Below are 22,796 nucleotides of genomic sequence, written 5' to 3' on the forward strand. Positions count from 1 at the left end.
TATTCTAGTTACCTGAACTCACCATTGATCAATGTCAATAATATCTTTTTAAAAATGATGTAACTTTCTCTGAATAGAAGCTTTAACCTTTTCATTGTTTTATGTAAACGTCACAGGACTAACAGGAAACTTTAGGACAGTTGCTAATTACTCATTACTTTTGAACATTTATGTATAACTGCAAGTTTTTAGTCATCCTATTACAGTGGTCTGCAACCTGCGGCTCTGAAACCCCATGAAGCTCTTTGACTTCTTTGCTGTGGATCCCTGTAACTAAAAAAAAACACCATTGAAATAAAGAATTTTAATTTTTCTTACACAGGATACTGATGAATAAAAACAGGATTTAACATTTGTTGAACTAAATACTTAACTTAACATGTACCTGTGGCTAACCTCAAGTTTTATACCCCTGGTAAGACAACTATATCTACAAAAAAGACAAAAAAAATCTGGGTAAAAGGGGTTTTATCCTGTGTGGATGGATTAATTAAACTGCTAACATGCCAGCTTAATATACACGTGTGTAATATGTGGAAAAAAATTAGCATACATAATTTTCTGACACTTACGGCATGGTCTATTTTTCAACATGGTGGATGTTTTCTTGGATTGTTGCTGGGGCAGGACATCCGGACCTTGGGTCCTCTTCAGGGATCCACCTACCCCTCTTGAAATTCAGTCGCCAACTTTATCACAGTTGATAAAGCTGGATAATCATCCCCTAATGTAGCAACCATGCTGGTGTGAATGTCCTTGGGGGTTAACCCCTTTTTCTGCAGATATATGATAACATCACGGTGCCATATTTCATCCATATTCATCCATATTCACAAAATGTCCCCGGTTCTACTTTCAATGTCATAAATCTGGAAATAAACCATGCCGTACGTGTCAGAAAATGCTGAATTTAATGCAAGTTTCATCACTATGGCATAACTCTTTCCTAGTCAGGCTTCAAACTTTTCAGCCTTCCCTCGTATGTTATCAAATTTTAGTATTCTTTTTTGTTGTCTCACAGTTTTATAAATTCAAAAAAACGTTTTTAGATAAGTATTCAATACATTTTAACTGTGTATAGAATTTCATTGTCTTTATTGTGAGGGTAAAGCAGATTTTGTGGCTCTGGAATGACATTAATCCAGGTGAGATGAGGCAAAACGGCTCCTTTGATTGTAAAGGTTGTAGACCCCTGTCCTTCGTGAAAGATAACACCTTGAACTTGATATAAATGAGAATTTGATCGCCAAAAATGTAAATTTCATGACAAAGCTACGGACCATTTGGCTCAAGTTTTACTCCAGACGGACACATTTTATGGATTTGTCAGTTTAAGTAAAGATTAAGCTCACAGAAATCAGCCTTCTTCTTATTCAGAGACATATTTGGATATTCAAGTTTTGTACAGTGTTAGACTTTGAGGATACATAACATACGTTTCTTCAGGTTTTTGGATTCTCGGAACGGTCTGTATCAGTGCGGGCCTTTCAAAGGAGAATGTAATATTGCTTGATTAAAATGCCTGAATCCTGCTCCCATCACACACACACACACACACACACACACACACACACACACACACACACACACACACACACACACACACACACACACACACACACACACACACTCTGTCACACAGTAAAAAGAGACCGGACTCACTGCCTGTTGTTCTGGATCGCCTGCTTCAGTAACTTCACCCAGTTCCGCCGTATTCTGGAGGTTATAGCGGAGAGGGTGAACACTGCTCTCTTTGTCTGAAGAAGATCAAAAGACAGTGCAAAGATGTGCGCACACACACACCCGCACACACACACACACACACACACACACACACACACACAGTGTTAAACAGGAAGCAGCCAACATGTCATTGATGTGAAAATGAGGGGAGTGTATGATGGGTATTTAACTGTCCATCTGTGTGATGGTCTGTTGTACATGAGAAAAACACGAGAGCAGTAAATACATACTTGTATCTGGAGTCCATAGTTCTTCTCTACGTCACAGTCTGACACGTTCACACATGATGCGAGGTCGATCTCTCCATCCAGATCGTCTGACTGTGTTAAATAAAATGGACTTAATTTAGTCAGGGTATAAACATTTTCAACCAAACACCAAAGAAGAAGAATTAAACCTGCACAAAACCCTTTTGGATGACAGCAGCAGGTCGTACCTCCTCTGCCTCCGAGTCTCTGTAGTATCTCAGAGAGGCATCACCCAGAACGAACCAGTGCTTCCTCCACTGAGCAACACAAAAGCAGCACACACATCATTCATTTCTTGATTTTTCTTCAATGACATCGACTGACATTTCCGCTGCTGTGAAATGTGGTCATCGACACATAGCTTGTGCTGTGCTGTCTGTCAGATTGTGGTTAAAACAGGAAGCAAAGTAGACATGATCTCTAAAACTGTACCAGCAAAACAAAAAAACTTCCAGTTTACCTCCCCGTGCTCATCCAGTCTGGACATCCACCCCTTCAGGAGCAGCAGCACCTGGTATCAAAACATCAAGAGGAAGCTCTTTGAAAGCATTCAGTAGTGGTTTCTGTCTCACACTTCACGGTGAAACGAAAGGAAACGGAAACTGTCAAAAGCAGACAATGTTTCCCTGAAAGATAATTATATCATTGTGCAGCAGAGACGTGAAGGCTGAACACTAAAAGTATGCAAATGGGGAAACACAGCGTGGAACAAGAGCATTCAAAGATAAGAATGGATTATTTTTGCAGAACTTATTGTTTGAGTTATTAAACCATGAGAAATAGGAAGTGAAAGAGGAAGAGTTCGAGAATTACTCGACTGTCTGAAAAGCAAGATGAAAATACTCACCATAACACAAAGCATAAAGTCCAGAATGTTAAAGGAGGGGAGATAGAAAGAAAAGGTGAGTGATGGGAAGTAAATTGATGGTAAATGTAAAATTTATGTCAAGAAAAACATTTCTCTGTCTTGTTAACTAAAGTTTTCAGTATGACTCGGCAGAAAACACTGACCCAAACCAACCCAAAGTTTAAATATAGAGGTGATAAATCATACAAACATGCTGCCCTAAAACACAGAGTGCTAACAGCTGCTGCCAGGTGCTCTGTAGAGAAAAACCCTGAGTTAAAGGAGTCACAAAAACCTGACCCATTTTCCAGCAAAGACTCATGTGATCTGAATAGATGCTGGAATCCTGAGACCGCTCTCACCTGTGTCTGTGGGCATTCAAGAGAAGAGCGCTCTTTCGGCTTATTGGATCTGTATGTCCCACTCTGAGAATCTGAAGTCTACATAAGAGTAAAAAAACAGCTTTACAAAAAATATTAAAAACAGATGGATGTTGTTGTGAAAGAAGTGTCGTACCTGTGTGTGAGAAGGTGCTGTTGACGGCCCTCGAGATGAGCGCCCGTTTTCAGAGTCCCGATGTTTCTCTCGTCTGTCTCTGCCTCTCTCTCTACCTCTTCCTCTCTGGTCTGACTCAAACTTCAAACTGTAGAAATCCGTTTCATCCTGATACCTGCAAAAACCAAATAAACAGAAACAAAAGATTCAACATGATTATAAACCTAGCACAGAAAGTGAGGAAGTTTGTTTTTGTGGATTATTTGTTCTTCTGGGTAAAAAATCCTGAACTGGTGGAAAGCCTGTTTATTTCTCTGTTTAATGGAGCCACATTTGTAAAGATGCATGTATTTGTGCGATGAGTAGTAGAGCTGAGACTGTGGAATGTGTCCAAAAACATTGCTGAATCTTTTCTGCCAATGTGCACAACATAACTAGAAAAGTAACAACAGATCTTGATGAAATTTTCAGGAAACGCTCAAAATGGGATAAGGAAGAAGTGATCAAATTTTAGAAGTGATCTGGATCACTGTCTGGATCCAGGACTTTTTCAAAGGATTCTTTATCATTGTGAGATTGGGCTGTTTTCCCCATATGTGTCTTTAACTCCACGACAAATGGTCGGATTGATTTGCAAAAGAATACAAGACAAGGTCACGATAATTTCTGACAGATGTAAAAGTACGATCCAGATCCTGGCAATATTCTGGATACTAAGATCTGGGATATGAAATATGTACTGGGTCATCATCATTATCAATACTGTGAGGTAACAAATTATCGTACAAACCTGCAACTAACACTAAATTGTAGCAGACAGTCTGCTGAAAGGGAGTATAACATTAAAGTAGGACTAAAGTGTTGCGTGACAATCACAATATGCTTGGTGGAGGTCTGCGCTCTCTGAGTGCTTTTCTAGTTGACACTTGTGATGGACAACCCCACTTAAAAATACCACAAGAGCTCAGGAACTTCAAGCATCAACATAGAGGAGGCACCCACACTACAGTTTCTCCAAGTATGACCTCTTTTTGTTTTTTACATTCTAAATTCGTTTTTTTCCAAATCTTCCAGCTTTTAAAGAATTAAAAAAAGATAAACACAACAGGGCGCAGAAAAGAGGAAAAGATGTGAGACATCCTTCCAGGCTATAATACAGTAATCTACAGATAGTACATAACTAGCACCGCCAACCTGTACGTTCCGTCTCTGCATGGGCTGGGACTCTGGTTCCTCCTCCTCAGCCCTGGAAGCTCCTCCTCTGACTCCAGATGGATTGTTGGGATATTAGCCAGGATGATGTAATCCTCCATGGTCATCCCGACCTCAGATTATAAAACAAATGATCAATTAGATGAAAACATTGAATAAAGAGTTATGTCTGACCCAAAACAAGTCTGGAAAGCTAAACCCATGCATGGCTCTGATTCTGGCGTGGCTGAAAGAGAGGACTAACTGATTTTTTGCCTCTGGTGTTTAACTGGAATAAAATGCATAACCAATTTACAACTTTATCTCCAAAAGAATTGGGACAAATGTCATGATTTAGAAATTAAGAGATAAGTGCTAAATGTCTCAGTGGGTGACAGGTCTAGACAACAGGAAAGCTAGTTTAGCAGCTGGACCCTTCTACTACTAAACCATGCTGTTGTAAGATGAGCAGAATGTGATTTGGCATTCGTCTAGCTGAAATATGAAAAATCTTTCCCCCTAAAAAAGCACTGTATTCTACTATTTAGCATTAACAGTGCCTCCCAGATGTGCCATATATCTACATACCAGTGCTGGCTTTTAAGCTTCTTCATGACCAAGGATGTAATGTACCCAGTTCCCAAGAAGTATGTCAGATATATCCTATTTATCAAATTTGGACCATTTTAACCCCGCTTGTGGGTGAAACACTGGCCTGTGTCAACATTAAAAAGTTTTTTTTAAATCATTTTTTTTTTAAAGTTTATTTTGACAGACACCGTGGTCAGCCATTTTGCTATACTCGAGTTAGCTATTAACTAACTCGCATCTATAATTCCTGGGGAGGAGATATTTTTTAAGCCCATGCTGTGAATTCCACTACAGAGTCACATTTTCATTGGTGATGTATTTCACCATAGACTGTAAAAAAAATAGACGTCTGCTTGCTCAGCTGGAAGTGAGGTCTTCACAAAAACTGCTCCCCCTGGTGACTGGCTGCAGTATAGGTTAAAAAACCCAGCTTTCCAGCCATTCCAGGGGCTGTGGTCAAACTTTAAAAAATTAATACACCTCGTAGAAATGTTTCTCACGTCCGATTGTTGTGGTGGTTTGAAGATATTATTTGGCTGTCTTGTATTCAAGTCCTCTTTTTTCTGAAAAGTTTCATTTTCATTAGTTATAAGAGGTTAAAAACGAGGCTTTACGTAACGTTTAACAATGATTGACAGCTGCTGTTCTCGTGTATTTTTTTCGGGGATTGTAAAATAGGTCGAGAGATAGAGTCAAGAAGTGATTAGACTCTCGAAAGAAAAAAAAAACTATTATTTAAGTCACCCAGCTCCACTCAGATTCTCCCAGAATCCCTCATCGTCTCTACTGCAGACTCTTGCTGCAAACTGCTACAATGGCTGCGCCTGTGACGGGGGAATTTTCGCTTCAAAACCGTAAAATGACAAATGGCAGAGCCACGCTGTTCACTCTATACACAGTCTATGTATTTCACTGTATTAGCATAACAATATCTGCTAATGTAAACCAAACACAACCAAATAATATAATTACTTTTAATTACAGTGAACTTGCAGTACATGTAGCATAAGAATGTGTTTTAGGTTGGTTTAAACATGGATGCTATGAAGGCAATGGAGGGTAAAAGGAGCTAACTTGTGGACCTTACTTTGATAGATACAAGTAATGCCTTTAATGCCTCACCTCCTCGACTTCCTCTGCTTCCTTCTTGGGTTCAGAGATCAGTAAGGCATCCATACCTCTCCTCGCGGTACTCCTGCTTCTGTCCCCACTGGTGTTAATATTCCCTTTATTGACATTGTCAGTCTCTGTAGGGGAAACTGGTGAGAGTGAACCACCAAGCATCTGAGAGTCCACTCCTCTTAACTGATGTCTTGATGATGAAGAACCTCGAGAGGTCGGGAGGCTGAGTAAGGAGTGAGAGGAGCCCTGCCAGGAGCCTTGAGATGGACTCAGTTTGCTTTGAATGCTGCAGCCGTTCCTGGGTGGAGAAACCTCTCGGCTGTGGTGAGACAGAGAGTTGGCTGAACTGTTAACGGCTGTTCTTGTCCGAGGAGATGTTTGAGATCCCTCGTAAGAGTTTTTCTGGATGGTGGAGGAACCACGGCGGGAGAGAGACTCCAGGTTTCTGTAGAGTCTTTCAGAGTCCAGACTGTGTTTGTTGGAAGCTTGTGACGGACTCCTGGAGTCTCTGATGGACCCCCTTTGAGCTTCATACTCACCGTTCTGCAGATGGAAAGAGTTGGTATGCCTGTGAGACGACGAGGCTCTTGAAGGTGAGACGGTTTGAGAGATAATGGACTCCCTCCTGCGGCTCGGACTGGTCCGGCCGGATGCCTGCCGAGAAGGGCCACGTGAGGGGAGCTGAGAGGAGCCATGAGACGTGGAGTGAGACCGAGCTCGACTCCTGGAGAGGGAGCTCCTTCGCTGGGTCACCACAGGAGGTTCGATTAACTTGTAGCGATCTGGGCTCACAGAGCTGTGTCGTGTTGGTGAATTCCTCTCTGAGTCAGCTCCACGTCTGAAGTTCGAGTGGTATGTATACCTTTCAGGGGATTCACTCCTCCAAGACTCTTGTATAAAGGTGTCTTCATTTCTCCGCTGGGAAGGCACACCCAGGTTGACATTCCTGTAGGGGACGCAGGCTTTAGGCTCAGGGATATAGTTGCTGGGAAGAGGATGTCCCCTCTCGTAGTAGCGATACTGCCGTTTGCTGACTTCCTCCATCTGCCGCTGGCTGTCACTTCTTCTCTCTGGAGAGAAGTAGCCACTCTCTTGTTCTCTGTCTCCTCTAATGTCTGAAAAACAGGTTTGATTGAAGCTGATTTCTGTATATTAAAACTTTGAGGAAACTTTTGAATTTGCATCTTTGGCATACCAGATGGCCGACGTGACCTGTCTCTGCCCCTCCCCTCATCCATCCAGGAGCTTCCAGTTGCACGATGAGGAGAAGGGTCCAAGCGAGTCATATCTCTTTGGGCTCCAGAGTTCCTCCCTGCGCTGAGGGATCTGCTTCTGTCTGGAGAGTTGCTGTGACCTGGAGAACTGGGGGAAAGAAATCAAAACATAACTTAGTCAGAAAATACACAGGAGTGTGGAGTTAAACACTGAAGAGTAGTGGATTCTGGTGCAAATAGCACGCTAGCTTACAAATACAGCAACACATTGTGAGTCAACCTCCAAAGGAGGGTGAATAATAAGCTCAGGGCCTCTGGTTACGGCTGCTTTTTCACCTCCACTTTTATTTTTTAAATCCAACTAAGTTTGGAAAAACAATATCACATCAAAACTTTCCTGTCCATCAAAGTTTTATTCTGGTTCACGATTACCTCATCCTTGATAACTTCATCCCTGGTTACTTCGTTCCATCAAAATCACCCAGGAGACACTATTAACTCTGAGCCCAGCATGAATCCTATCTTGTGTCCCCAAGGTGATGATCTAATTTGAGTCTTCAGCAGTTTCAGTGTAACACCATTAATTTCAGAAGAATCTCAGTCCAGTTTCACTTGTTAAACCAGCAGCGAGCTCTCAAATTTAAGAAGTGATGATAGTTCTTATACACATTGCTTTCAATCACACAAACATGTTCATATGGGGCTACAATCTCAGATTGTCGTTTTACCCTTTATGACCTACAATACCAAGTCTGCCAGAGCAAATATTTACATTTGTAAACCGCAGTTGTGATCATTATGTCCTTGTTTTGAATGCTTTATACTGTATTTCTACAAACACATGGTGGAGGAAACAGTGCTCTGGGCTGGGACATGTTTAAAACTCAGCATGAAAGTGTAATTTCCCTGATTTTAAATGCAAAAAAGAATGATCAATCTGTCTTTTCTGGTTTGAAATCTATGACAAAACAAAACTTGACATGCAAATTGTAGCGCCGGCAGGCCTTTATAGGGTTAAGAGATACGGAAAATAAAGCTGGTTACGTTTTTACACACAAGTTAAACAGTTTTGAAAGGAAGTTTCATTATGTGTAGATCTTGACATCCCTTGTAGACAATTTTTTAGTCTATGCATTTGTTGTCAGTAGATTTATTTATTTGATTTATTTATAAAGGAACCATGTACGATATTCAACATAAATGTCACCAATTGATGCATTGTACCAGAGTTAGCTTAAAGCTAATTTACATCTGCAGTCCCTTGGCTAATAAAGGGGATTATGGCACGACTTCACCTGCTTCATAACTCCAGCAACATTTGCAGTAAATAGAGCAACTTTAGTCTAGACTTCAGCCAGTGGCGATTGCTCTAAGGCTGCAAGGGAAGCTCAGCTTCCCCTAAAATGTCCCCAAAAAAAGTGGTGGTATGTACTGCTGTGTGTACATTTTATTGACAAAATATGCGCTAGAATTCCTTCATCTTTTGTTCAGAATCAGCTACCTATCACAGGTAACTGGCTCCACCTCCTTCTCATTCATCCCCGCAGCATCTCAGAGCTTTAACACAGTATGACACTCTGCGTCTTCTGACTTCAGCGGCGAAGCGTAGAGTGGGTTGTTCCACTGTGGAAACTGGACGGTCATTGGATAAACGCTGGGCTTTGTCCCGCCCTCGGACGCTCGATCTCTGGGGGTCTATGAGGCAGTGGGCTAGCCTGGACGCTGGGCTTCTGCATGATGATTGGATGATCTGTCTGAGGCCGAATCCCTTTTTGATTGACAGTGAAATGAGCCAGTCAGCGATCTTGACGTATAACCCTCTACCGGAGCACCTTCTGAGTTGTACATTCAGTTGTTCTGGACTGATCCGGAGGCTTTATCGATCCCCAGCGAGTTTACCTTTCTTAAAAACGACGAGCGTTGTGTTTAAAGATTCTCTCTCTTTTCACCAATAAGCAGCTACAGCTACAGCTGCGGAGCTTCTCCCCCTGTCACTCACACTTACAGCCTGCAGGTGTAGAGAGGAGCTTCTCCTGTTTAAAGCGGCTCAAGTCTTACACCCGCAACACAATGGGCCAAGGCTGTTAAAGCAGTCTAGCTCTGCTGGCCATTGAGAGAACAGCGGTAAAATCCCTGGAAAAATCACCTGGTTGGTACGACAGGGTCACAGATCATTTTCTTGAAAGGGAATGGAGGGTAGAATTTATGTTTAACTAAATAAACAAATTTATGATGTAGGCAGGGAAAAAATGAGCTTCCCCTTCTTGACTGACCAGCAGCCGCTACTGACTTCAGCGTGTGGCCTTCATCAGGGTCAAAGTAAATCAAACTGCAGAAAACAGCACATTTCAGATTTCTCCCCCTGTAGAAATGAAGAGCTATTCTCATCAGATCACATCTCATTTGATCCTTTGTCACATTCATTCACCCTCATTTGACTCTTAATCTGGGCCTGAACGACAGTCCTGAACTCGATTGGATTTGTACCATGTGGTAACCTCCGGTCTTAAAATATGAGGCCTGTGTGGAAGTGTGAATTTTCAAGGCAAACTGTTCTTACTAAAAAGTGCTTTCTAAAATTAGGATACAGGATACCGTCACCTGGATTGTGTGTCAGGGTCACAGATATTAAGTTCCCACTCAGGACTCAGGCTGTGGACCAGACTCCACTCATAGGTCCAACCACCGCTGATGTCATCACTGCTGGCATTTGAGGTCACCTCAGACGGCACATGATGATCATCATCTTCATCCTAGTTCATGAAGCACAGAAACAGTTTTTTAAACATTCTGATAAGTTTGTGGGAACCTGTGTTACGAATCTTTAAAAGAACAAGAATGACTTTAAATGCCTCAAATTTTGACAGAAATATCAGATGTACATGACAGTATTGGATATATAGTAGACTGCACATAGAAGATCTAATTTCCTGAGCAATGACTTTGAAATAAGAGTAACTTGTACATTATGAGCCTGACAAAAGGTAAACACAGCGACCTGATGATTTCTCTTATCTTAAAAGTTTCAGTGAAAAAACAAAGCAAGACACCCTAACTTCACCAGCAAACAGCAGTTATATCCAACCTATGATTCAAAATGAAGGCACATATTCCACTTACTGTGACTTCTTGTTGTCTACGAGCCAAATCTTCACCCAAGTCTTTCAGCAGCTCTCCTTCCTTCTCCCTATTCGCTCTAGCTAAGCCAATACTTTTAGTCCACACAGGACGTAACTTAAGCTAGTCTCTGGTCATGCTCATCATTATTTCATTGCTCCAGTGCTTTTGCATCACCAAGACCGCCCATTCAACTTCTTCCTCATCTTTATCTTAATCCTGCTTTCAGCTTTTATCTCATCAGCAGACAGCTTGCAGAGACATCTGCTTATGTTCGCTTTTGAATTTGACATTTGAGCAGAATTGAGTCATTTCCTAATTTAAAATCAATGCAACATTTTAGTTTCAACACAGATAAAAAAGAGTTTCCCAACTTTATTCCTCTGTATGATCTAAATTAGGGAGGCCAGTGCTGTTTCAGGGAACATGTTGGCATGAATTGATCGATCATATCAGATTACCATCTGTTAGTAATTGGCTTTTATTAATTTATGATTCAGAATCAAGTGCCCCCTTGTTGTGTTAACCTCCTCTCTTGTTAGCAGTTGTTGCACTTTGTGATTCTGTTGGCATCATGACCTCAAAGTGGGAATTAAACGGAAAATGTATTACACCTGTAGCATTGAGCATCGCATGGCATAAAAAATCACTTAACCCTGTCATTAGTAATCTTTAAAGATGCAGATCTTCCACTGTTTGTATTTTTTTGATATGAGCAACACAAAGCCTGTTTTTATCAAAGCATAACACATGAATTTTAAACTGTAGAAAAGCTGGAACATAAGTCTGTAACTTTTATTCCTACCAGCAAATTAAAGGTAAAACCAAAATTTCATCCTTTACTTAGATTAGTAATATTCCTTTGTTTTACAGTCTTCTAAATGGATCATGAGGTAATGCGAATGCTTAAACAAAAAGTGAGGAAATTTGCTTTAGGTTGATTATTTCCAGGTTGTAAAAATACCGAAATTTCGGTTTATTTTTTTTTTAAATGGAGCCACATTTGTAAGGGTTAATGCATTAGTAGGATGAACAGCAGAGCTAAATTTGTGAAAAATTTGCCAAATTTTCAACGCCAACCAGCTGATTCTGCTGTTGCTATTGATTTTTGGTCTGGTACCCACAGGTGCTGCTGCCAGTCAGGCCCCTGATTGTAAACATCTGTATCTGCTCCAGAAATTTTTCCGATATTTTAAAGTAAGTTTATGTGTCTAAGATCCATTTACAGCTTTTTGCAATTAGTTAGTAGTTTGTGACAAAAGGCATTATGTGAAAGTAGCACGAGTTGTGCTGTTTGCTTAAGTTTTCAGTGTTTTCCACTAAAATATCATTTGTTCTGTGTGGTAACTGAAGAGTTTGTTGATTTAATTGATTTGAATTTACATCTAAAAAGGAATTGCTTTCAACAATGATTCTTTTTTTTTCTTTTTTTTCAGTTTTTATGTCTTTTAAATGTTGAGATTCTCTGCTGTTGAGCCTCATCTTTTTTTCATTTGAGCCTGACAACCCTTGCATTGCCTTACCTGGTTGCTAGTTTGCTGATCAGAAAGCTTTGTTTGCCCCTTTTAAAGGTCAATATGTCTGAAATTAGGTGACTTTTTAATGAAGCACATAAAGATATTTGGTTACCAAGAGCTGCTGTGTGCAGCCCCAGCAGGTGGGTCCATTTTTTAACCCTCACTGAGTCTTAAAAACAAACCACTCCTGTTTTCTGAAGCACATCATGTCTGATACTTTGAATTTTAGCGTACAGGTCTGGATTATTTCTTAAAAACCACTGAGTTATTCATGTACTCACCCACTCGTGTGCTTCATCCTGTCCTGCAGCAGCGGTGGCGTTGGTGCTGAGGTGCATATGATCCGGCCTCAGACAGGAGCTGCAGCGGGAGGGGTCAAAGGTGTTGGGCCGGAACTGACGGCAGTAGTAGTCTACAGCAGGGGGTGCTATCATGATCCAGCAGGATCTAGCCTGTCTCACACACACAAAGGCTGATTAATTTCTATTTATTAAGACTTGAGTTGTTTTATTTTCCCTTGGGGATCTGCAGGGAGTGTGGCTTTACAGTTAATTTGCTTAATATAAACAACAACTCTTATGGGAGGATTTAAATTGTATTCATTTTAACAGGATAGGCTTTAAGAGGTTATCATTAATTATCTTAATATCTTTATTTAGCTGCAAATAAGCAGATAAAGAGTTGAACAATTGGAAGAGTATGCTCAGCATACAGAACTTGATAAGTCTCATCTCCATGTCAACAACATTACACTGTCATGTAAGGAGAGTTTGTTTGCATAGTTGCTCAAATTTCCTGATGACTGAAACACACACCACTACTGATGTTCTGGCTTTACACATCAGAGCTGAGAAAACTGTGACAGTGTAAAATGTGATCGTACAACAGTTAAGGAAAGAAGCCTTCAGTAAATGTAAGTTCAACAAGTTTCACAGAGAAACAATTAATGACTCGACACTTACCCTGTGAAGTCTTCAGGGAGAAATAAGAAGAAGAGTTGTAGATTTTATTCCCAGGATGAGATCCTCCATAGAGAGCTCAGGTTTGAAAATGGTTTAGTCTGGAGCTACAGAGTCTGGAGTCCCTGATCAGAAAACAAACATCCATTGGTTGCTACATTGGCACAATAAGGTGACTGTGTCCTATCACATATCAACATCTTTAGAAAGTGAGACAAAGCACTGACTCCTCCTGACAGATGTCTTATGGATGGTGGTAGACATGCTGGGCAGATGGTTGCTCTGGTAATTAAGTCACAAACAATTATGGACAAGAGTTCAAATGTCTGAGAATTACAAAAGAAAGTAAATCATCAGTGTTTTGACACATTACAGAGCACGGCTGTGTACAAAACGTGTTTTTTCTGCACGTGTAAGCAAGGAGAGGAGATCATGTGAATTTAACAGCTTTCTACCCAGTTTTTAAGTTTATTAGTCTTGTTGCCAGCCTGTAGTTTGTCATGCAGTTCAGTGGAATAAAACCTGAGAGGCGGTGGGGGCGTTTCATTAAATGTTTTCTGGCAAATAAAATGACAAAGTGAGATATTTTTGTCCTCTGCCCTGCGTCACATGCACTGAAACTACATTTAGCTCCTGTGGTATCAGTTGCTAAAACAGGAAGCAGAAACAGTATCCATGGAAATGCTCTACAGTTTAGTTCAAACAACTTTTAAAAGTGTTTTTTAAAAGTAGGAACACTTCACACCACCCAAGATCTTTGTTGGTAGATTTTAAGAAGTCAGAGTCTCTAAATGTATCACTGAAGAGCTAGGGTTTGAGATTTGGAGGAGATCAACATTAAAACAAAATCTAATCCAGTGAGACTTTTATGAAATGGTGAATATTTTCAAAAAAGTAGAAGGTAGTCTAGCTCTGGCTGAAAAGAGACAAAGAAAATCATCAATTAATCCAGGCTTAACTCAGTCTTCTACATAACCATACAGTATAATACCCATACTCTTCTCTCAAATATCACTGTTTTATTGTGCATGATTTGACCCTGAAAGAAGGAAGTGTTGTGAACACAGCCTTAACTTGAACTTCAGCCAGAAATTGGAAAAAGAGCTTTTGGGCACTCTCAGCCTGAAACTTATCACAGAAAAACTGGAAACTCAAGGAACTGGTGTTTATTTGAATCTTAGCTGAAAGACTTTGAAGAAAATCTGATAAATTTTATTGTTTTAGCTACACACCCACTCTTAGTTGATCTATTATTGAACATTTTAGTGTTTGTCAATTGTCCTTTTGTTCTCTATGTGTCTGTGTCTGTAACTTTATTACTCAATCAACTTTAATTTGTAGAGCCCTTTACAACACACAAGGTGACCAAAGTGCTTCCCATTAAAATGATCAACAATAGGACACAACAGTTCAAAATCAATATAACAATACAATACAATTAAAATGGCAAGGATATGGTGCGTATTTCAAAGGGTAGCTCTTTCCAAAGCCTGGGCCCAGCGACTGAGAAGGCCTGATCACCCCAGTGTTAAGTCCTTGCTCTTGGGACTTCCAGCAAGAGCTGGTTTGAGGACCGTAAGGCCCTAGAGGGTTACCAAAGACACACTGAATCTGTCAGATAGGGAGGGGCAAGGTCATTAAGGGCTTCAAAAACAAAAAGTAACATTTTAAAATCAATTTTAAAAGAAACAAGGAGCCAGTGAATGGCAAACATTACATGTTCGAAATGGTGACAATTAGTTAAAAAGCTAGCGGCAGGATTTTGGACAAGCTGAAGACAGCTGCGTGATGGCTAAGAGACACCAACATACAGGGTGGGCCAGAAAGATTTACCCATTGTTTTTTCTGCACTATCCAAAAATGCTTGCAGACAAACAACAAACATTGAACACAGTTTCTTTACTTGATTCTCTGTCACCAAAAAGATTTACATCTCAATATGGCCGCCCTTTACCTTTATCATAGCCTGGAGATGACCTGGCACTGCCTGGCATGATTGCTGCACTGTCTCTTCATCAAGTTTTGACCATGACTTCATCAGAGCTGTCTTCAAAGTGCTGACACTGCTGTGAGACACTCTTGAGACCTCCCTCTCCAGGATAGACCAGATTGCAAAGCCCATTGGATTGATGTCCGGACTTGACGGAGGCCACATGTTCTTGTCCCAGAAGCCAGAAAAGTGCTGCTTGCACCAGGCCTGTGTGACATTGGATGTGTGAGCTGCTGCACCATCTTACGTGAAGACATACTGGTTTCTAAACACATTGGTACACCAAGGCAACACTTTTTTCTTTAAGCATTTGAAGGTTCACCTGGCTGTTCACTTTCACACCCTCCTGAATGAAGACCAAAGGAGACTTTGAGCCATCAGATGCAACAGCAGCCCACACCATGACTCCAGCTGGCTTCTGATGATGAAAATGAGTTCTGCAGCCTTCAGGTAGGTGCTGTGCACTATGTGAATAAACCCTGTCATTCTGGGAACTGACCACTGCCTGAACGGTGAAGATTTCCTCATTAGACCAAACCAGGACTTTGTCTGTGGCACTCTGGATCTCCTGCAGCATCATTTCCTCCCTGTCAAGCCCTTTTTTCTTAGAAGCGGCTGAAATCAGTTGTCTGTGTTGCATTTTTAGTGCTTTCAGTCCGAGATCCTGTTTGACGATTCTTCTCAGTGAAGTTCTTGAGATGTTCACTTCCTTTGCTGTTGCCCTCATGCTCCTGCGAGGATTCCTTTGGATTCTCTTCCTCACCATCTCAACAACTCTTTTGGTCAGGACTGAACCTTTTCTTCCAGGGATTGGCTTGCTTCATTCACCTTTTTTATGATGCAATTTGCATTGTTGTCAGTCCAGCCTCCTTCAAGGCCACAATCTGGTCGCGCTGGCCCTTCGATGCCATACTCGACAATCATTAGGAGTAAACAAATGAACTCAGGTACATCAAAAGCTATGCCTTTTAAGAGAAACTATCTGAAATTTTAAGTTTCAAGGACAAAAGCTAAGCAAACAAATTAGAGATATATGATTGGTAAATCTTTCTGGCCCACCCTGTACAGCACATTGCAGTAGTCGAGTCTTGAACTAATGAAACCATGAATGGTTTTGCATGATTTAAAAAAGTTTTCACTTTTGTTAAAACATGTAACTGATAAAAACTGGCCCTTACCACACTTGTCAAATATAAACTGCCATCAAAGATAACTCCAAGATTCTTTACAGAAGAGCTCAACTTAAAAGATGGGTTGTCAGAGTATGCAGAATCACCAAATAGAACAAACTCTGTTTTATCTCCTTTAAAGTGCAGAAAATTCTGCCTTAACCACATTTTAATGTCTGCAAGGCTTAATGTCCTTCTGCTGCTGACGGTCTTGACCAGGTCTCCCTAGAAAATTAGATTTTTAATCTCATTGGAACCAATCTAGTGAAATAAAGGTTGGGAAAAAAAGAGCATATAATTAGCATTTTAACACATAAGTGAGGCTGTCTTTGCTTCTACAATCTTTGCACTGCATGTGTTCTGCAAAAATCTCACACTTTGAGAATGTAAATTTCATTACACACATTAATATGTTAAATTAATAGTGCTTTTCAAAATACTCACTCTCTACAGATCATAGAGGCACATAAAAAGATACTTTAAAAGCAAAACAATAGTAGGAACTAATAGAAAATAATCAATGGTAATGCCTGAAAATGACTGACTTCTTTTTAAGTTTTATCACATTGCTTCGATTTGTTTCCCTTCATTTAAAACTCCTATCATGTGATCATCCACCAGAGATTCATGGACATGTTGGGGCATGTGCTGCTGTGCGCTCAGCTTTTAACATGTATTTGTTTCAGGTCAAAGTTGAAAATATTGTCACGTTTTATTGATCAATTCTCTCTGCATCACTTTGTCAACTGGAGTAGAAATAAAATGAAAACACTTAACAAAAAGCAAAATGAACAGGGCTACATAACAAAAGAACGATCCCTAGATTATTAATTAAATTCCCACAGAGATCACCTCGGCACAGAGGGCAAACATTGATCCAGTACTCCTAAACTTGATCCTACCCCCCACCAGAGGCAAGTATCGATCATGACCAGTATTTCTGCTCAGAACAAGCTCCTGAACTAAACAACTTTAACCATCTTTTTAACTGTCAAATCGACAGGCCCACTCGTTTTATTAATCCATATTCCAGGTTTTTGTTTTAGTGCACTGCAGATAACCGCTGTGTCAGATCCTCCATTGCTGAATAAGGTAGTTTTACCTTGGTTAAAATATTCTCACACTCTCCTGAAGGCTGTTTGATTCATATGTTTAACAATGTGTCTCAAGTGTAGTAAGGAGTTCATAACATACTCATTTTCACAGATGCACATGTTAAGAAAAGCATAAACAATAATCCACTAAAGCTCTTGGAAATCAGAGTTCCAAAAAAGCTGTGCAGGTGATTGAGAGTAACTTCTATTCAGGTGCAACAATGCATGTATTTAGTTTTTGTATTTGGTAATGATTCACAATCCTTTGTCCTTCAGATTGTCCACCCTTACTTTGGTCTATTTTACTCATAACAAGCTGATGTGGCTCAGCGCTCAGAGTGAGTAATGAGGCGCCCGCCTGCTTCTGAGTAAAACGGCTCTCTTGGTGTTTGAGGGGGAGTCATCGAGCAGGGCCACAGAGACGGTTGGAAAATATCTCTGCCTATCAAATACAACAAAGACTGTGGAGTAGATTTATTATAAAGGTTTTTGGGCTAATTCTCTTATTGACCTTCTTAATGAGGTGCTCTGGGGAAAAGTGTGTGACTGTGTGTGTGAGTTGAGTGGACAGAAGGACATTCCAAATTTAGAAGAAAAAAAAGAAAAGAAAAGGTGCCATTAAGGATACACTAAGCTCAGTCTGTATACTTTTATTTTCTTTCCGATATTACTATACTGGCTTCACATCTCTCATTAAGTCTTAAAGGCGCTGGCAGGACTATTTGTTTGGCGCTGAGTACAGTGACACCTTTGGCTGGATTTGGTAGTGTTTTTCCAAGATGAAGACTCTGGTTGTTTTCCAAACCCCCTACTACACTAGCAGTGCCTGCTGTTTTGGCCAAAATTCAGTATGTAGTAAGTAGTATGCGAAAACTTGGAAAATTTGCAGTCTGCCAAAAATTCCCGAAAGTGTCCTACTGATTCAAGAAAATTTCTCAGTATGCAACAAACCAGTCTACCTGGCATTCTGTTTCCCACAATGCACAGCGCTAACGCTGTTTGTCAATGCAGGTGGCAGGTTTTGGTGAATTACTGCCATCTACTGTACCGACTCAGCATTATAACTACAAAACAACAAAATCAGCGTTAGACCAGGGGTGGCCAACCAGTCAGAGACCAAGAGTTACAAAAATTATCGTGGCGCTACGAAGAGCCACACATTGTTATAAAAAGAAAATCAATACCTTTCCAATTTTCCAAGCTATATTTATTGTGTTTGTAAGTGTGTTTAAATTTGTACTTTGAGCCATGTCAAAGGCAAATTTCTGTTTTTACTGCAGAAAAGACAAAGTTCCATCTATCTATCTATCTATCTATCTATCTATCTATCTATCTATCTATCTATCTATCTATCTATCTATCTATCTATCTACCTAGACAGACAGACAGACAGACAGACAGATAGCTATGAGCACATGAAGATTGAGAGGAGCACATGAAGAGAAGAGAAACTGAAACTTAAGTATCAATCCAATCACCCAAGTATTTATCAATACTGATCCCAACGTTGGCATCAACATATCAATATTTTGGACTGATTGGCATACCTCTACTCATAACAATGTATATATATATAAATATATATATATATATATATATATATAAATATATATATATATATATATATATATATATATATATATATATATATATATATATATATATATATATATATATATATATATATATGTATATGTATATATATATATATACATATACACGTATATATGTATATATATATATATATATATATATATATATATATATATATATATATATATATATATATATACATGTATATGTGTGTGTGTGTGTGTGTGTGTATATAAATATATATATGTATATATATATATATATATATATATATATATATATATATATATACACAAGTCTATTGTATATATTCACAATATATATTGTAAAACGAATGGGCCTGCGTTAGATGGTCCGTGAGATAGATGTAAAGTGATAAGAAAGAAACACTGGTGAATCTTGTCACTTCTTGTTGTAAAAGATGTGTTTACTTCTACAAATTAATTAAAGCTCATATAAACCAATAATTACCTTTTTTTTAACCATACGTGGATTATATAGAGGTGGTTTTTCCAAAAATAAAAAGTCAATACCTTCCAGATCTTTTGAATAAATTATATAAATTTTAGTATAAGATAAAAAATCAAATATGATGTTTCTACTATTGTAGGATTAACAAAATAACTAAAATGTCATGATTTACCCGTTTGTTTTGTACATTTTTAATAAAGGTAAAAAATGAAAAAACAAAAACAAAATCATCACCTGTAGCTCCACCTTCCTAAACGTAAAACCAGACTAGTATACTACAAAACAGACCCAACAGAACCGTCATACTATCCCATGAGCATCATCCCCCCCTGTCATAAAGATGTGACTTTTACCAAGGTGTGCATTTGATTCGGTGAACAGATCTACTTTTTAACAATACTTTTTTTTGTTCAAGACAACTTTTGACAGGGTACAAAGCGACGGGGTAATGTACTTATCTATTTGTAGTTATGTAGCGCTATTGTCTGAAAGGTGACTATAATCAAACTTGGTATACTGAGTTTGAAGTTTTGTGTCCAGAAGGTGAGCAGACTATCTATTCACTGTTACTCACAGCCGGGTGCTCTTTGATGTGTCTGTGCTATCTACCACCTCCAACCTCACCAAGCAGAGCTGACGTAACCTCACTCTTTATTTTACTGATAGACTCTCAAGTTTGAACAGACCACTGCAGAATAACTGCTGACTGTGGGTTGGAATAAACATCATCACAAACAGCTAAACCCTTGCTCTATTACCCTCCTGTCTAGCTTTCTTCTGCTCTGACATCCGCTTTCTTTTCAACATTCCAGCTCCTGTGTCTGCCATTACCACGAAATAAATCCAAGACACTGTTTTCCACGGGCCATAATGGATTCTTTATCTCCCAGGAAAGTCAGACCTGACCACAGGTACTGAGAAATGGTATTTATAAATAACCAATTTTGTTGCTGATTATCTCAGTTTCAGTCGTGGATTATCAACACACAAATATACAAATAGAGACAATTTTAAGATCACTTATAAAGCCCTCATGGAGCCTTTAGCAGTCTCTTTTCTTGAATTTTATTACTGTCTTTATGTGCAACCCACACACATTCGGCAAGTCAAAATGCCACCTCATTATGATTTTCCAACTTTTGTGTAAATGAGTTTTCAAACTGTTGCCTCCTACTTCCTAACACAGCAGTAAGAACTTCATTCACACTTGTAACACATACCACATTATGTTCCTTCAACATTATGAGTTATTCTCTCCTAGTCCTTTATTACTGTACCCAAAGTCTGCACCTATGCAACACAACGCCCACCTGTTGTCTCATGGAACTACAAAGAAAGAGGTCTTAAAATAAACCATGTGAAGATAGAGGGCATGCATATGAATTTCTGAGCCAATGAGAGACGATAACAAAGTCTCCATGGCAACTAAAGCGTTGTGTCTAATTGGCAATAGCATCTCACAGAGGCAAAAAAAGAAGAGGGAAAATTTAATGCCATATGGACATCGCTAACACTGTGCTGCCATGGTCAAAAAACACTGCTGTTATTTATGTATTAATTATGAGAGACTGATAGTATCCAACCCGTCTGCTTCATTCCTCTGGATGCTGTTTCTCTGTTTTGTCTATTTCTGGGACGAGCGGTTACCAAAAACGAAAGCAAGACAGATTATTTTGGCACAAAGGTAGCACACCAGATTGAGTCAGCATCCCACACACACACACACACACACACACACACACACACACACACACACACACACACACACACACACACACACACACACACACACACACACACACAAGCATACAAAACCGAACCTCAAACCAAGCTGCCAAAAGAAAATCCCTCTTGCTATGAACTATTTAGACCTGCTGGACTTAAGCGTGGACTCACTCACATATCATCTCATAGGCCCTGTAAAATATCCTCACTTTGATTCCTCTCAAACTGATGCAGATCATTTTGTTTTCATCACTTATTGTTTTTTTTTACTTTAAAACAGAAACTTCCTCCAACCAAATGTTTCCAAAATAACTTAGAAAACAGAAAATTTGCCTGAAATAATACAAGCTACAATCCAAATATCTGCTGATAAGTTTTTCTTGGATAGACTAGGTGATTAAAGCAACACATTTTCCATGACCTCACTGCATTTCCAGGAATGGCAAAGGGACATAAAGACATATAACTGTTATGTAACCTTGGTGCAAACATACCACACTCACGTGGTGACACTAAAATAACTCAAACGTTAATCACTAAGAAAAAACTCAATTCCTGGTAATTGGTCAGAAATACATTATAGTGGTTATTTAATTTTCTTTACCAAATGCCTTTCAAATATTTTATGTAGTGCATCTGTTTTTGCTTATTGAGGGAATTTTATGATAAATTGTATTTAAATTGTATATGATGCATTTTATTGGATAAAATTTCTTTGTGCATATTTGCACTATGGCTTGTTAAGTGCTACTTCATGCATACTCTATTTTATGAATTGTATGCTTTTGCATAGTTCTTCACAGTTTATTAACATTAACTTAATGTGCTAACTTGCATGCTTTCCCGTTTTGTTATTTTATGTTTTTTCCTTGCACGCCTTGCATAATTTGAACATTCACTTAATGCTGTTTCCGGTTTGTTGTGCATGCATTTCATGTCTATAGTTACTTACCCTTATGTGTTTTTGTTGCTGTTGTTGTTGTTTGTAGATGAAAGTAATATTTAACTACAGGGTGTTCTTTGTATCCTTATAATTTTTTATTTTTTTCATTTTATCCTGTTTTGTTTTATCTTATTGTCTAATTTTTAGGTTGCTTATTTTAACTTCTGGCCTGGACTACAGATGGAAACTAGCCTTTTGGCTGACTATGGAATATCTGTTCTACAGTAATGTTAATTAATATGCACAGTGCCGGTAAATGAATTAAATAAACAAAAATAACAAACTTTACTTTTAGACTCTCAAAGCGGCACAGAAAATGCTAATATCCCAGCCTCACAAAGGCAGAGAGCTGGTAGCATTCATCCTCAAAACAAGTGCAGGAGCTCATCAGATGATCATTAAGCAATTGATTAAGCAAAATATACAACTGCTCCATTTTTCTGTGACATAAGGACAACAGATCTACTTTTTCATAAAAAATGCAGGGATGTGTGCAAAATCCTAAACCAGAGACAAAACACAAAGCAGCATGGGACACTGAGTCCAGCATTTTCAGAGAGACTGAGGAGCATGCAGTTAAAAAATATCACCCTCAGGTCTTTTTGATTGGCTCTCAATGTTGCGACTAAAAGGAAGGCTTTTTTTATCCAGGGGAAAACCCAGGAATTTAAAAGTTGGAACACATTCAGTCACCTCATTTGGTAAAGTCCAAATCTGACAATCATCTTTTACTATCCTTTTAGACCAAGAGAAATACATCACTTTAG

The 22,796-nt window shown here is 39.2% G+C and overlaps 1 protein-coding gene across 1 annotated transcript in view; it reads right to left on the reverse strand.

Annotated features, from left to right (window-relative positions):
• Positions 1 to 22,796, reverse strand: part of LOC141786091 (uncharacterized) — a 35,242-nt gene that overhangs the window by 3,265 nt on the left and 9,181 nt on the right. The window contains exons 3-14 of the mRNA XM_074664815.1: positions 13,048 to 13,169; positions 12,367 to 12,537; positions 10,053 to 10,204; positions 7,433 to 7,599; positions 6,238 to 7,352; positions 4,528 to 4,658; positions 3,355 to 3,508; positions 3,201 to 3,278; positions 2,452 to 2,502; positions 2,141 to 2,248; positions 1,974 to 2,063; positions 1,663 to 1,757 (exon numbers count right to left, since the gene is read on the reverse strand). Coding sequence (XP_074520916.1) covers positions 1,663 to 1,757; positions 1,974 to 2,063; positions 2,141 to 2,248; positions 2,452 to 2,502; positions 3,201 to 3,278; positions 3,355 to 3,508; positions 4,528 to 4,658; positions 6,238 to 7,352; positions 7,433 to 7,599; positions 10,053 to 10,204; positions 12,367 to 12,519 — 2,294 coding nt within the window. The 5' untranslated portion in view covers positions 12,520 to 12,537; positions 13,048 to 13,169. The remainder of the gene's footprint in view (positions 1 to 1,662; positions 1,758 to 1,973; positions 2,064 to 2,140; positions 2,249 to 2,451; positions 2,503 to 3,200; positions 3,279 to 3,354; positions 3,509 to 4,527; positions 4,659 to 6,237; positions 7,353 to 7,432; positions 7,600 to 10,052; positions 10,205 to 12,366; positions 12,538 to 13,047; positions 13,170 to 22,796) is intronic.

This window comes from Halichoeres trimaculatus, unplaced genomic scaffold (genome assembly GCF_033239565.1).
Source record: "Halichoeres trimaculatus isolate MK-OKI-2021-1 unplaced genomic scaffold, fHalTri1.1 fHalTri1_scaffold_2, whole genome shotgun sequence".
In the NCBI taxonomy this organism is placed as follows: Eukaryota; Metazoa; Chordata; class Actinopteri; order Labriformes; family Labridae; genus Halichoeres; species Halichoeres trimaculatus.